Source organism: Alosa pseudoharengus, unplaced genomic scaffold, assembly GCF_046254945.1.
Source record: "Alosa pseudoharengus isolate Yale_2024_CS ecotype anadromous, Long Island Sound unplaced genomic scaffold, YU_APseudo_1.1 YU_APseudo_1.1_scf_8, whole genome shotgun sequence".
NCBI classification, from domain to species: Eukaryota; Metazoa; Chordata; class Actinopteri; order Clupeiformes; family Clupeidae; genus Alosa; species Alosa pseudoharengus.
The window spans coordinates 39,278,512-39,294,787 of NW_027468870.1; the positions used below are offsets into that span (position 1 = coordinate 39,278,512).

The following is a 16,276-nucleotide window of genomic DNA, read 5'->3' on the forward strand; positions in this document are numbered from 1 at the left end:
GCATTATATAAATCTTGTAATTCCTTTTGATGAGGGTTTAGGCCAGTGGTTCTCAAAGTGTGGGGCGGGCCCCACTAGTGGGGAATAGAGACATGTCAGGTGGGGCGCGAGGAACAGGAGGACATTTGTTTTGTTTTTTTGTTAATCTTTAATAATTTTTTTGAGATTCAAAACAAAATAGCCACACACAAACAAAGGAGTCAAACAGACAGCAGATTAAAATACCATCTGATCCAGTGGACAGGAAATGCAACGTGGAACCATTTTTTTTAACATTACCATTTTGCCGAGTTGATGGGGTCAGGTGGGGCTTGAAAATTCCCCACTTCCAATGTGAGGAATGACAGAAAACGTTTGAGAACCACTTAACTCAGTGGTTCTCAAACTTTTTTTTTCATTCCCCACTTTGATCAAGGGTGCATTCTCGAGCCCCACCTGTCCCTCATCGCTCTAAGAAAGTGGTAGGTCAAGCTTAAAATGGTCAAATGTATTGAAATAATGACAAGTTCTAAATATATCCTCTTCAACAGAGTTAAAATCAGCTGGTGCTGCAGATATAATAATAAATAAATACATAACACACATATTTCTGTTTTCCAGCAACATATTAGGAAGCATAGGCCATTTTACAGCATTGTACAATATATTCAATGAAATGTGCTTGCAGATTCAAACATGCGCCCTTCTTCCAAGAAGAGGCGACTCGGAGCTCAAACACGCGCGACAGCACTTTACCTCGGGAAAGCCACCTTGCCTCGCTGTGAAACAGTAGCCTACAGCCTTTTGTTCAGCTACCATCTCTTCGCAAAGTGCGGAGAATAGACGCGCTTTTAAGGGCCGGGTTTTGATGAAATTCACCACTCTCACAACAACGTTCAAAATCTCATGTAGGTCGGGACTAACTAAGCTGCCTTGACACAAGCGCTTCCCTGTGAATAACACAGTGCGTCCATTGCGCATCGGGTGCTACCTGGGCCCAGATAAAAAAATAAATAAAAAAAACTCGCTGACTTAACTGGTTTAGGCCCATGTTGCCTCTGTGCGTCTTCATTCTTCACGTTCTTCCTTTTTGTCCCTCAAGGCATTATGTACGGTGACGTAATGCGATTGTGTATTAGGGAAAATGGCTGCCTCCACGGGCAGTAGTAAAGGCGCTGCTCTCTCTAAAGCGGACTATCTGAAACGTTATTTGTCAAGAAATGAAGATTCGAAGAAATCTAAAGCAAATAAAGTTAAAAAGAAACGAATTCTACAGCCTGGAAAAGGGTCAGTAAAACACACAAATGGCGTTGCATGTTTCACTACTTAAGTTTGCAGGCCAGCTACTCACTGAAATTGCCGTTCAAATCATTACTTACAAACTTACTAATTGTGGTTCTACATCAAACAGTAAGTGGTTGTATTTGTGTGGGTGTATGGCAGAAGTCAAATGTAATGATGACGATTACCTGGCATAACTGTAGGATGAAAATTGTGGATGACGATGTGGACTGGATGCAATTGGATACCAACAATGAAGAGAAGCAGAAGGAGAACGAAGACGAAGACGACGAAGCCCCCGTGGTAAGCCTATCGACTTTAGAAGTTGCGTTCTGTTAGGGTAGAAGTGTCTTCCTGGAGTAAGTTTAGCTGCTTAATTTGGAAACCTAGCGCAACGTAGGTCCAGGTTGAAAACTGTTTTTTTTTGTTGTTGTCAAACAGTCAAAAGAACTTGCTTTGGCAATCATCTGTCAGACCTTTATGTAAAGGCTGTAACGTAACATTTCTCTCTTAGGTTGCGGAATTCATAGACGAGCGTCCAGAAGAGGTGAGGCTACTAGAAGCATTCAGGACAAGCAACAAGTGGAGGACGCTGGGTGATGACGAGTCAGGTGAGAGATGCATCGTGCTTACTTACTGTAGGCTATAATACTGACTGTCAGTTTCTATTATTTTCACACATGTGAAGCTATGTTTATGAATATCCATGATCTTTCAGTTTCGGTTGGCGAATCCCAGGAAAGTCAAGACAGTTTTGACAATAGCAACCAGAAGCGAACATCCTCAGTGAATCGTCAACGACATGATTCTCCTGAAGACTCCATACCTAGAGGAGCACGTCATGATTCCCCAGACATCTCACCACAGAGAAGGGCACGTCATGATTCACCAGACCTCTCACCGCAGCGAAGAGCACGTCACGAATCACCAGATGTTTCACCTCCAAGATCAAATGTCCGAAGTGGACGGCATGACTCTTCCTCACCTTCACCCCCAAGGAAGATTTCAAAGGGTTCCCCCTTGAGGAGGACGAACAGAAACAACAAAGGTGCAGTTGTTTGTTTAGATATACTTATATACAGTAATAATGTAACTAAAAGTTATATATTACATAAAGCAAAAGATATCTCATATGCGCTTTCATGAATCGTATATGTGCAAACACTTTGAATTACTCTCTTGCACTCTACTCTCTTACATTTTTGCCTTGTGGGTAGCTGTTGGTTGTTAAGATTTCTTTTGTTGTCTCCAAATGGCACATGAGATTTTACATGACCGTTACAAACACAATGGCACAGTATTTTGTTTACTCACACTTAATGGTTATGGAATGTCCACCCATAATATGATATGTCTGCTTGATATCACAATATGCAGTATGGCCTTTCATTTACATGTGTGACTATATTATGCGGATTAAGGTTCAAACCATTTTTCACTTATTATTTACAGAAGGGTCCTCACACTCCAAAAAGTCCAAAGGCAGTTCCAGAGATCCTGACCTATCACCGCCACGCAGGAAGGGTCCAAACAGGAGGGGTTCCGACTCGGACCAGTCACCACCGAGGAGACGTCCTCAAACCGGACGAGGGTCAGACTCCGATCTATCCCCCCCGCGAAAGAAGAGGCAGGGTGGCCGAAACTCTGATTCTGACCTCTCCCCTCCTCGGAGGCGACCGCAGGGTGGAGGAGGGTCTGACTCTGACCTCTCTCCCCCTCGCCGACGCGCCTCCCCTGACGCACAGGTACACTAGCAAGTCACAGGCGGCTAGCTCTTCCCAAAGAAGTACTAGTGTTCTGAATAGGGGTGTCACAATTCTCAAAATCCTCGATTCCATTTCATTTTCGATTTTAAAAGATACGATCCAATTTAATTTTCGATCTACTATCAATGCTTTCCTTATGTTTTTTACTTTTTTGGGCCTTTTCCTATTCTGATTTTGGGGCTTTTATTTTGAAACAAACATTAAACACAGAATGATAATTTGATTGTGTCAGCACACTCCGAAGAGTGTTCATGGAATATGCACTACTTGTCAATGTGCTTTTTTTGCCTTAAAAGGGTAGTTCAGGATTTTGGACAAAGGACCTCGTTTCCAAGTTAGGAAGTGTGATATTTATCAGTGGAGACCTTTTCAACATGTTTCATCCAGTCCTTCTAGTTGCAGAGTTTGCAGGTGCTAGGCTAGCGCAAGTCAACGGTATGTGTTAGCCTGCCACTAAAAACAGTCTTACCCACTCCACAGTACACCCGAGGCATATAAATTATACCGGCAGACTATCGATGTAAATGTCTGTGTTGATAGAATAGTGTTAGAAATAAAACTACTCTAGCATCAAACTAGCCTAGCACCTGCAAACTCTGCAACTAGAAGGACTACATCATCGATTCTACCTTTGAGTTCCAGATTGAGATGTAATTTCGATCGATTTCGACTTAAAATCGAAATCGTGACACCCCTAGTTCTGAACAAAGTTGTTTTTTAAAGATGCGGTTTGCGATTCTGCTGGAAGTCTATGTTTTATATCTATATGTAAAATTATTAGCAGACACTCTTGTCCAAAATAACATGCATTATATTTTCACCAAGGACCAAACGAAACACACCAGAGATGCCTTCCCTTCAGTATTTTCAGAGAAACTCCACACAAGGTTTCATTTTTGTTTGGGGGATAGGCTGCTCTCACTTTGTTTGCTTCCAGTTTTTGGAGCCTGTGTAGCCTACAGAGACTGAGGGCTATATTTTGGGTCACCAGCGCATGGCGTAAAGTTCGTTATTCACCGGCACGAAGTTGAATTCGTTATTTTGCACGTTTATTTTTTAAGCATTGCGCCCAGGGGTGTGGCAATTAACAACCTAGGGAGGGACCTGGCGCATTGTCTAAAAATCGCTATCATACACCACCTAAACCTGGTCTGAAGTCAATGGCGAGTTGTTCATATGCTATTTTAAGAGCGCATGTCAACAGTCATATTGGCAGGTGCACGCACCATCCTTCTATCATTCTTGAACGCACACCAGCGCACGTCCATGCAAAGCATTACAAATTGCACGATTACAATGGGAAACATAATTAGAATAAAGATATTACGAAATACTGTACATCTCATGATGAGTAGTTATTCACAATCATTTGCCAATTGGTAATGACGGTTAAAAGTGATTAGGGGAGAGGCGAGAGACACGTATGGAGCACAGCTGAAGACGCACTGTCACGAGATATAAGCAACTCCTCTGCAGGATAAATGTTGTTTTATTCAGTCATTTGAGCAACATTAGGGTAAGTGTTGCTTTTTCCAGCCTATGTTTTCGATGGTAACCCATTGTCAGTCAATAGTGAAAGTAACTGCATATAACTGTCTTGTCGTTGACTGACTCCTTGGTGAAGTTAGTTTCACTTTGCCAATGAGTTCAAATAATAGACGAGTGCAAATGCGTGAAGGCTATGCTAGGTTTTAGTAAAGCATGGTTTAAGAATGACTATTCCATACGGTCTCGCAAGCAGCCTCCTTCAAATGCGCCGTTGAATGCCAAAATACCGATGCATTTATTTGACATATCGCGCATTGCGCCGTTAAAGGGAATGACAGATGTCAAACACACCCATATGACTGATTAAAAGACCTAGGAACACCTTGTTACGCCATGCGCTCCACTTTTGAGAATGAAACCCCTCCCAATGTGAACTGGACATCCTACTAAATTTGAATAGACTTTTGACGAGTGACGATGCACTTTAGAATGTCATGATAGGGCCCTGAGTTTTTTGCAGTGTACTCACGGAAATAGCAGCCAGAAGGTCGCTGACTGCACCTTTAAGTGATTGCGTGACAAGTTAAAAGTCGAATGACTCTATTGTCCCTGAGGAGAAATTGTTGTGCAGCTAGTAGGACATTGTTTCGATTTAACAATTAATCGAATAATCAAGAAAATATTTGTCAGATTAATTGACGGTAAAAATAATTGTTACTTGAAGCCCTAAGCAAAGGTCATATAACAGATGGACGGTCAAGACACACAAAAAGCTTAACCGACAACCAAATAACAGGACAAAATTGAATGCATCACATGGGAATAATATTGCAAGGGATTTGAATGGCATGGATTCACTTTGATTGACCTGTTAATGTTGTCCAGGCTCCACGGATGCTGTCAGGCGGAGCCGCAGGTCTCGTATCCGTGGAAACCCTAAGAAAGGAGCAAGAAGAGATTCGACGGAGGGAAAAGCACAACAAACCTCTTGAAGGTCTCCATTCATGACATCTGTCTTCCTGTTGTTGGTCATGTGTATATTTTTGTAAAGTTATATATTTATTTAATATAATTATTTTGGTTATTTCATATTCAGAGGAATCCCGTAATGCGCAGACTGTTTTCCGAGACAAGTCGGGGAGAAAGCGGGACATCGACGCTGAGCGGCAGGAACAGAGCAGGAAGGCAGGGGAGAAGGCGGAGAAGGATGAGAAATACGCTCAGTGGGGCAAAGGGTGAGTCTGTAGTGCTTCTCAATAGGGATGGGTATTCGATTAAATTTTCTTAGTCGATCGTCGGGAGAATTAATGATCGACTATCGATTAACCATTAATATTTCTAGGCCTATATTAAAATTCATTATTTATTTAACTATTTATTTTCAGTCTGTAGTGCTTCTCAATTATTATAGTTCCACAGGATATAGACTTGTCCAAATGGCCATTTTTGAAAGCCCCATACAACTGACATGTGCCAGATGATAGTACTTTAGATTTTTCTGAGGATGATGTGTTATGTCATTATGTTGCTGTACATTACAATCAATGATAAAGATGTGCCACTCACTCTGGCTCCATATGGAAAGGCTTATTAGGCAATGATGTTTTGGCCTATAGGGCCTTCATCAGATCATAAAAAACACAGAAGACAAAACATAAGACACACAACCCATTATATGTAACTCTCATTTAGCGCACCTGGCAACAGGGCTCCCCCATTGGAGTCACCAAAATGGGTGTGGTCCCAAAAGGAAGCATTTCATATAGGCTATACATTCACTATAAAATACAAGTGAAAATACATACAATTTGACCAATAGGTCTACAAAAACAAGTTAAAAACATCAGCTCTAATGAGCATCATAAAGAACTTTTGCATTTCCAATAAACAGACATTACATGGAACACCTTAGATCAGGGATTCCCAAACTGTGGTACGCGTACCCCCGGTGCCACTGCCACTAGGGGGTACGCGAGATGAAAAGGGCAATGGCGGAAAGGAGTTAAAAATGATTAATTAATTAATTAATTAATAAATAATACATAATTTCGAATCAGGTTATAATGATATGGAAATGTGAAATTAAAGGAAATCATTTGTAGCCCTAAACTCTATAATGGGGTATGTTTTCATTAAAAAATAAGCTACACACAATAGGCTACACGTGATTTCCTGCGGGCAGCCAGAATATCTGGCGCGTTAGTTTCGTTGAAGTATAGGCTAGGTAGAAGGCTGTGTAAACATGGAAAACTGGCTAAAAAACAGGGACACTGTCCAAAAGGCCTAATTAAAGCGATCGAAGAGGAGAAGCGAGAGAAACAGAGCAGGACACGGGTAACGATGGAAAGGGATGGGGGGCGGACTAATGAAGGTGGAGATGGAGCGCAGGGGGATAAAAGAAAGAATGAGACAGAAAAGACTGCGTGAAGAAAACGAAAGTATGATGAGGCATATAGCCCTAGGCTTCACGTGGATTGGGAGACAGACTGCCCAAAGCCACAGTGCGTGGTCTGCAGTGAGATGCTACCTAACCATTCTAATGTGGTTCTCCACACTGTTTTTTTTTAACGTGAGAGCTCATAGACCAGTTGCACATTTTGATTTTGTAATTTGTTATTATGTAGGGCGGCTAATTAAACAACGATGCCTGGAATGCGTCAATAGAATTAGTTACTTTTTGATGTGTTGGATGGTGGGGGTACGCGAGCTGAGTCAGGATGTAGAAGGTGGTCCGCGGGGAAAAAAGTTTGGGAACCGCTGCCTTAGATCATAGTCAATATTCAAACCATGGGGAGATAATATTTTTAAATTACTTATCCAGAGATTTTCTCTTTTTGAGAGTAAATTTTTCAGGTCTCCCCCTCTTGGAGGTAGAGACTTTTTCAATATCTATGTATTTTAGTGAGAAGATTGGATGGTTAAATTCAGCCAAATGGGCCGCCACTGAATAAAGTAATATTTTTGCACCTAATGCAGGGCTTAAAGTGTTCAGGCACCATGCCTGAATTCAGGCGTGAGCTGGTATGTGTAAGATTGGAAAATAGGCAATGAAACTACAGTATATATGACGTCCTCATAAATGTCTGATAACTTCAGGCACAGATATTTGTATTGATTTAAGCCCTGCTAATGTCTAGTCTGTGTTCCGCAATGCGAGTTTTTAGGGCTCTACTAGTTGTACCCATATAAGACAGGCCACAGCGGCATGTGATCATATAGATCACCGATTTGGTGTTGCATGAGAACCCCCTTAATGGGATCTCTTTTCTTGAGTGGGGGTGCTTAAAACTACTACAGTGATGGGTATAGTTACACTGGCTACAACACCACAGCGGCGGTTGACATCTGGAAAAGGCATTAAGGTGGTGATGTTGGTTCAGGAGGTAGATATGAGTGTATTAATTGATTCCTTAAGTGGTTGTTCATTAAATATATTCTTATATTCTTCTTTGAGTTGCTTTGAACTTTTGCACAATACAACTCTCTCCATCCCCTCTGATCTGTTATTGTTATTTCTTTGTAAATACTCCATATTTGGTATTTTCCTTTTATTTATTTTTCTTTTATTCTTTTATTCACTGTCACTTTGTTCTTAAAGCAACACCAAAGAGTTTTTTATACCTTAAAATAATGTTTCCAAAATCGTTTCAGTGGTTCATCAACTCGTAACAGGGTGAACGGCAATTCTGCATTCGCTTTGCGGCCCTCTATCGGCTATAACCGCACTATGTAAGTTTGCCAGATCGGGTAGCAGATCTGTAGTTAGATGGAATAATAAGATATAAGAAACTACAAATTTGACTTGCATCTGATGTCGCAATACATCGTACTTTTATAAGTCATGCAAAATATTCTACCTTGTCTGTGGACATCGTTATTTGCAAAGCCGGTGCTGGATAAACAAATAGCGTGCGTGCGACAGAGGGAAAGTTCTTTGGTGTTGCTTTAAATGTGCTAGTGCGGAAATGAAACATATTTACTTCAACTTCTCTCTGTTCTGTAGGCTGGCTCAGGGCCAGATGCAGCAGCAGAATGTGGAGGACGCCCTGAGGGAGGCCCAGAAGCCTCTGGCCCGGCACCGAGACGACGAGGATCTGGACCGCATGCTGAGGGAGCAGGAGAGGGATGGAGATCCCATGGCTGCCCTGCTGCGCAAGAAGAAAGCCAAGGAGAACAAGCTGAAAGGCATTAAAGGTGTGTTAGACGTCAGCACCTCAGGCTTAAGTAATTTCATACGTGATGGAGCCTACTCTGAGGAACTTTGCCTTGTTTTACGTAGTGCCATCATATACTTCATGCACCTGTGTGTTTTTTTTCAGAGAAACCACGGTATAGAGGACCAGCCCCGCCTCCAAACCGCTTTAACATCATGCCCGGATTCCGCTGGGATGGTGTGGACAGGTACAAGCAGCGCCTGTATCAACATGCATCTTTTGATAGTAGGAATAAAGAAAGATTATCTGAAGTACTGCGTGTTGAGCTTATTGTAAATCTCTCTCCCTGGCAGGTCCAACGGTTTTGAGCAGAAGCGCTACAATAGGATGGCTGACAAGAAAGCAGTGCAAGACATGGCTTACAAGTGGAGTGTGGAGGACATGTAGATATCCACCAAGGACCAACAGGGCCTGTGGCCCCCTCGCCACCACCATAACGCTCGACTGGACACTATGCTGCTGGGTTGTAGAACTCAGCCCTGTAGCCTTTGCACTGATCTTTGGCTTTCTTCTTTGCCGGAGTGGACACTCAGATGGTCTCCTAGACGACAGCAGTGAAGCTGTTGTGAACCCATATGTCAACTTTATTTCCTTTTCACAGTAATTAAATGTACTTTTTATAAATCTGACTTAAGATTTCATTGTTTTGCGGTGTGCCATTTATTTATCTATCAGGAATGAAGAAATTAGAACTTTATTGGGCCATGGACATAGATGCAGGTAGATATAATATTCTCAAGCTGCTGCACCTGCGATCGTAGATGCCGTAGACCAATGTTTCCCAACCTTTTTTCCTTGTGGGCCCCCTTGCCTGTGTCTAAGACAAGCCAGGGCCCCCTACCCGAACTCCTACCCACATACACAAAAAGAATGAAGTGATTAATTACAAAATTATAAGTTCAGAGATAATAAATAGCTACCGGTACATGAATTTAAATGTGGAACAAAATATGTTTTCATTTAAATTATACAGAATTTTGATTATCCAATTGGGTGTGTTATTGGGATTTTATACATTTAATGTGCGCAAATATAACTTTGGCAACCTCACAACCTCACAGCCCAGGCAACATTGTGCGGACCCCCTGCAATCTCTGACGACCCCTAGTGGGGTCCGCGGACCCCAGGTTGGGAACCACTGCCCTAGACTAAAAAAGCCCTGCAGCATTGTTGGTAGACAGGCCTTCTCCTTCACAGCATAATGCACTATATACATGTAGTGAATCACAATATGGTGGTTAATTATCCACTATAGTGCTCCATGCTGTACGAGTGGATGTTCCAAACACAAGGGGAGACAATCTTATTTAAAAATGACTCCCTGGTTTAGATGTGTGACTGCTGTTATGTTATTTTGTCCTGTTCAGATGTGAGAAGAAACAAGTATGACACAACCTTACAGTTTTCTGAAACTAAGCAGAACTTAAATGACAAAATACACTAGCTAGCACCTTGGTGGTCCGTGTACTTTTGTGTTCATTCATTAATCATTATTCTGTTTTGGAAGTGAAATGGAAAATTAATCGTGGCCATCTGAATGATATGGCATCTGTTGAGGCATAAACGCTATAACATCTGTGACCTGTGGCCAAAGCATGCGATGCCTGCAGACATTTCACCGCGCCTTACAGACATCGGCGCAGGGCGTGGATGCTCTGTGATGAGACTCAAGCCAGGGGTAGGCTATAGGCTATCGTGATGCGCAGTTGGCAGTTGGTTGACGTTTCATCAGCATACAGAAGTAACTTAGGCTATTAGCCTATGGCCATCCCTGCGCGCATCAGTGTTTACACTTCTGTAGAGACTGGTCCAACCTGGTGAAAATTTATGACCGCTACCAAAGGAACATTGATCAGATAATCTAGTTGAGATCTTTTAGGTAGGTCTATAGCCTACTGTCCAAATAACACTTAGAATTACATTTATTTTTCTTTATTGCATTTTACATTATACAATCATTAAGTCAACATTGTCTTTGTAGCCTAATACCTGAAATAGGTGGAAATACGGCATCATTTTCATTTAGCAAGGGACTATAGAACTTCAAACAGTTATAGCCTACCACTTGTTTTTCCATTTTAAATTTCACTTCCAAGATAGAATAATGAATTTCAATTTCAATTCAATTTTAAATTTCAATTTAATTTCACTTAGAGCGCCAAAACATTACACATGTCTCATGACGCTTTACAGATCGTTAAAACATTCAGAGAGAGCCCATGAGTAACAGGGGCGAGGAAAAAAACCCCTAGAATTGGCGATACATATGGAGAAACCTCGAGCAGATCCACCACTCAAGGGCCTGACCCATCTGCCTAGGGTCAGTTACAGGGCAGTAAGGTGCATGAATGAATGCAAAAGTACAGGCCGTACCTGTGTGTGGGTTGTGGGGGATGGGGTGTGTGTGTGTGTGGGTATGTGCATGTGTGCTACTGAGTGAGTGTGATTTATTGGGGGCCAAGTGGTGAAGCTCTGTAGGCGACTACCCACTGTTTTGTTGTACTTCTTTCCTACCTCTACGCGGTCGTATAGGAATAGGCAGTTTTTTTTCTTCTGTATTTCCCCCCTAGTAATTTAGTGTTTCTGGGACACTAAAAACCGGGCTGCAAGGATGACACGGAACATTTTGGTTGTTTTCGGAACATTTCTGTGTAGTTTTCGCTGTATGCTTTTGCTCGTTGTCTTGCTGGATAGTAAATCTTCTCCCAAGTTGTAGTTCTCTTGCAGACTGATTCAGATTGTCCTCCAGGATTTCCATATATTTTCCTGAATTAATTCTACTTTTACAAGCCTACGAGGGCCTGGTTGTTGAGAAGTATCCCCACAGCATGATTATGATGACATCACAAGTTGGCATGTGTCAGTCTGAGGACCTCCCACAGTATCAGGGCTGTACGTTCACTTTTTTGGCATGTAGCAGTGGTCCTACAGAGGTTGAAAGATTTGTAGCACCAACCACTAAATCTGTAGCATGTTTATGCCACTTAAATCCAATTTGCATAATAATTTGGAACACGGTGTATATACATTCACTGCACTCAGGCGATCTCTGTGAGAATCATGTTCTTTGATTTCTCAAGTGCTTTTAACACCATCCAACCCCTCGGACCTGGATCACAGATTACCAGACTGAGCGACCACAGTTCGTCAGACTGAAGAACTGTCTCTCTGACTCTGTGGTCAGCAGCACCGGAGCGCCACAGGGAACTGTGCTCTCTCCAGTCCTGTTCACCCTGTACACATCTGACTTCTGCTACAACACTGAGTCATGCCACATGCAGAAGTTTTCTGACGACACTGCAATTGTGGGGTGTATCAGGAACGGGCAGGAGGAGTATAGGAGCCTGGTGGAGGACTTTGTGCAATGGTACAAACTCAATTATCTCCAAGTCAACACTTCAAAGACCAAGGAGATGGTGGTGGATTTCCGCAGGTCTAAGCCCACTCTGCTACCAGTCTCCATTGATGGGGTCAATGTCGAGGTGGTAAGCACCTACAAGTACCCGGGTCTCCACCTGGACAATAAACTGGACTGGTCAGCCAACACTGATGCACTCTACAAGAAAGGGCAGAGCAGGCTGTACTTCCTGAAGAGGGTGCACTCCTTCAATGTGTGCAGCAAGCTCCTCAGGATGTTCTACCAGTCTGTTGTTGCCAGCGTCCTCTTCTATGCAGTGGTATGTTGGGGAGGAAGCCGAAGAAGGATGCTGGGCGACTTGACAGGCTGGTAAGGAAAGCTGGCTCTGTAGTGGGAGCTGAACTGGAGTGCATCACTTCAATATCTGATAAAAGGACCCTGAACAAACTGATCAACATCTTGGACAATGAGTGTCATCCACTCCACAGCACTATTGTTAAGCAGAAGAGCTGGAGACTTCAGCTGGAGACTTCGCTCACTGCCTTGCACAACAGACAGACTGAGCAAGTCATTCATCCCCAGGGCCATTGAACTGTTCAATGCTTCACTTAAGGGAAGAGGAGAAATAGACTTCTCTGCATAGTCTTTCTGCCTCTTCACCACCTCCATGTCTTGAACTGTCTGTCCACTAGCCACTTTTTACCACTGGCTTCTGCCTCACTGCTTGCGTGCTATATTAGCACATATGCATAACCCCTCCCTCCATGCCACAGCCGAACTGTGACCACACTTATACCTTTCTTAATATAGTTATTTATTTATAGATATATAGACTTTATTCTTGCACTGTTGCACTGTTTGACTTACTCATCTGCACCATCACCATGACACTCATTCACACAGAGCACCTTACCTTACCTTATGCACAGAGAACCACAGGCTCAGTCCCTGCTTCAGTCATTGCAAGCGCACCTGATTGATTAATCACCCACTATGTGGATACTGTTTTTTAGAATTGATTTAGATTAAGTGTTATTTAGTATAATTTGTATTTTAGTATATTTAGTATATTCTTTATCTTCTACAGTCCTTATTGCTTAGTTGTGTTTTTTTATATTATATACTTTTAATTACTTTTTCTGCTGTTAGTGAATGTGTGTGTGTGTTGTCTGTATGCTACTGTACTGTGACCTTGAATTTCCCCTAGGGATCAATAAAGTATCTATCTATCTATCTATCTATCTATCTATCTATCTATCTATCATCTCCATTTCACTAATTGTGAGACTATTAGCACCAATTGGCTGGTCCGCTGTTGATTTAGGTCAGCCATTTTAAAGGGACACCAGGCAAGCCTGATGCTTTTTCTCTACGAAACTCTCCCTCGCTCGGTCTGAAGCTCTTTCCCTTTTCTTTGCATCTTCCGTCAAGGGTTTTCGCTGCTTTTTAGTCGGCTCTGCCATTATACACACGTTTGCAACAATCGCTAGCGTTTAGTAGCCTGCCTCTGAGGATGTAATTGATCCTGCTTCGGTCGGCGGGTAGGATACACTGAACTTGCAAGCGGGATATTCTTCCTACAGGCAGTAGGGGCGGGCGAGAGAGTCTTCATTCACCCTGTAATGAGTCATTTAACCATATACCGATTTACGAAGATGAGTAATTAACACAAAAACGTTGCCTGGTGTCCCTTTAAGGGGGGTGTATATGCAATCACTTATTTTGCATTTTATATTTTTAAGACATTTCTTTGTAGAAATTTTCTTTCACTTTGACATTAAAGAGGTGATTTTTGAAAATTATTGTAAAAAAGGTGAAATTAAATAGACAAAGATTCCATTTATTGCAATAAAATGGGAAGTATTCAAGGGAAGTGAATACTTTTTATAGGCACTGTAGATGGTGGTGTTGAGTGAAGGGTTGCCAGTAGGTGATATTGAGAAATTAAGATGTTGATGTCAAAAATACACACATACCATTACACCATACCCCCCCCCCCACACACACACACAATAATCCCCGCCCCCCCTCCACACACACACACACACACAGTAGTACACACACAAACTGTTTTCAGACATGTCCTCCGCACTATATGAGGGTCTTTGTCAAACAGATGTCCGACCCTTCGGGTGATTCAGATATGATGGTTACATGCGGACGTGCGAAATAATGTCCGTCTGAAATACTAGGAGGGGAGTAGTGTAAGAGCCAGCTAAGTTCAGATTTCCAAATGTTATGTTGTTCAGATATAAGACCCCACCACTTGATATCAGCCACCTATGTCTGAAAGCAGCTACACACACCACGCACCCCCCTTCACACACACACACACACACACACATATACACACACTCACTCAGTAGCACACATGCACATACCCACACATAGCATAATGCTTTTGTTTAACAAAACTGAATTCCTGTTTCTCTGTGTCGACAACAGAAAGAAGATTATTACAAAAATATGAATTTTTATAAGACTTGCATATAACATGAATGAGCAACAGATTACTTCAATGCACTTTCCAATGCTAGTGCATATCGTTTCTCAAGACAAAAGCTAACATAAAAGAATGGACACAAAACTATTTAGATAATTTCAAATGAACGTAATTGCCTGAAGCAGGTGTAGTCCTTGATTATAATAGATTATACACTTTTCATCAAATTCAGTGACATTTTCCTTGAGCTATCTGTCTTGTGTGCATGTGTAGCCTACTCTGGGACTCTAATCTGTATGACACACAACATGGCAGGCAATGTCCTAAGGGTGTCAGCACACTGGAATCTTTGACCGGAATAGCCGTTGTTGCTTTACTTCTCCTTGAGAAGATGCAGCAGGCAATCCGATTGACCGTATACATGGCTATTCAATCGGAAGTACACCACCCCTTTCATTCCGATTAAAATCTAATCGTATCCACAGTTTTATTCTGATCAAGGTGTTTAAATGTGTCATTTTTATTCCGATTGAGCCATTTGTTCAATTCTAATCGTAAATATAGCCGCAAGCGGCAATGGCGGGCCCGAGCACCTGCGGGCCGCAACCCGTGACATGTCAGAATCCAACAAAGCACCGACGTGGTGCGTTTGTGAAATGTACATATTTGATGCGTGTGCTATTTGTTTTTGTATTTGATTTTCTGCCACATGTACTTGCTTAGCCAGGTGGGGGCGCAATGCAAGGCAGGCCCCTTGGGTGTCATCATAATCATAATATATATTAACCTGAGAAATTTCAGACCATTCATTTTAAGCAAAGAACATTTCTGATACACTTTTTGGTTGGCCAGATGGTGGCGCTATGTTAGGCATTGAAATTACACATGTAAATATCATCACAATAATGATATCTAAAATGTTTGTACACTTTCAGATCAATCACTTAAGGCATTGTCCATTTCTGGCACATTTCCTGCTTGACCAGGTGGTGGCGCTATGCCAGGCAGGCCCATTGGGTGTCTGGATATCATCATAATCATAATATCTATTAACCTGAGAAGTTTCAGACCATTTATTCAAAGCATAGAGCATTTCTGGCACATTTCCTGCTTGGCCAGAGGGTGGCGCTATGCTAGGCCTGTGAATTACACATGTGAATATCATCACAATAATGATATCCAATATTTTATAAAGTTTCAGATCAATCACTTAAGGCATTTTCCATTTCTGGCACATTTCCTGCTTGGCCAGGTGGTGGCGCTATGCCAGGCAGGCCCATTGGGTGTCTGGATATCATCATAATCATGATATCTATTAACCTGAGAAGTTTCAGACCATTCATTCAATGCACTGTGATTTGTGACACATTTCCTGTTTATGTGGTGAGATATTAAAATCATATCAAATATATTACAACATTCAAAAATCCCTTCACAATTTAACATCAGCGACATCTTGGCATAATGTTTGCCAAATTTCAAATGAATCTGACAAACCGTCTAGGAGGAGTATGTTCAAATTGATCATGTGAAATCAGCATAATTGCCATTCTTTCTGTTGCCAGTTGGTGGCGCTATGACAAACATGCATTATGGGCATGTGAATATTATCATTAACATGGTCTTTAATGACCTGTGAAATGTAAAACATTTCAAGCCATGCATGGTGAATTATGACACATTTATTGTTCATGTGGAAGGGTATTAAAATTAATAATTTCGCCATTTCGTCAAATTACAACATATC

At 41.9% G+C, this 16,276-nt stretch overlaps 1 protein-coding gene across 1 annotated transcript; it reads left to right on the forward strand.

The window, feature by feature from the left end:
- The first annotated feature begins 22 nt into the window (after window positions 1-22).
- Window positions 23-9,357, forward strand: bud13 (BUD13 homolog). The gene is made up of 10 exons (XM_076273862.1): window positions 23-1,266; window positions 1,464-1,563; window positions 1,775-1,871; window positions 1,979-2,308; window positions 2,713-3,005; window positions 5,400-5,508; window positions 5,611-5,749; window positions 8,518-8,708; window positions 8,834-8,915; window positions 9,022-9,357. Exons 1-10 carry the CDS (start codon window positions 1,124-1,126, stop codon window positions 9,113-9,115), a joined length of 1,578 nt encoding a protein of 525 aa, XP_076129977.1. The 5' UTR covers window positions 23-1,123; the 3' UTR covers window positions 9,116-9,357.
- Window positions 9,358-16,276: the final 6,919 nt, after the last annotated feature.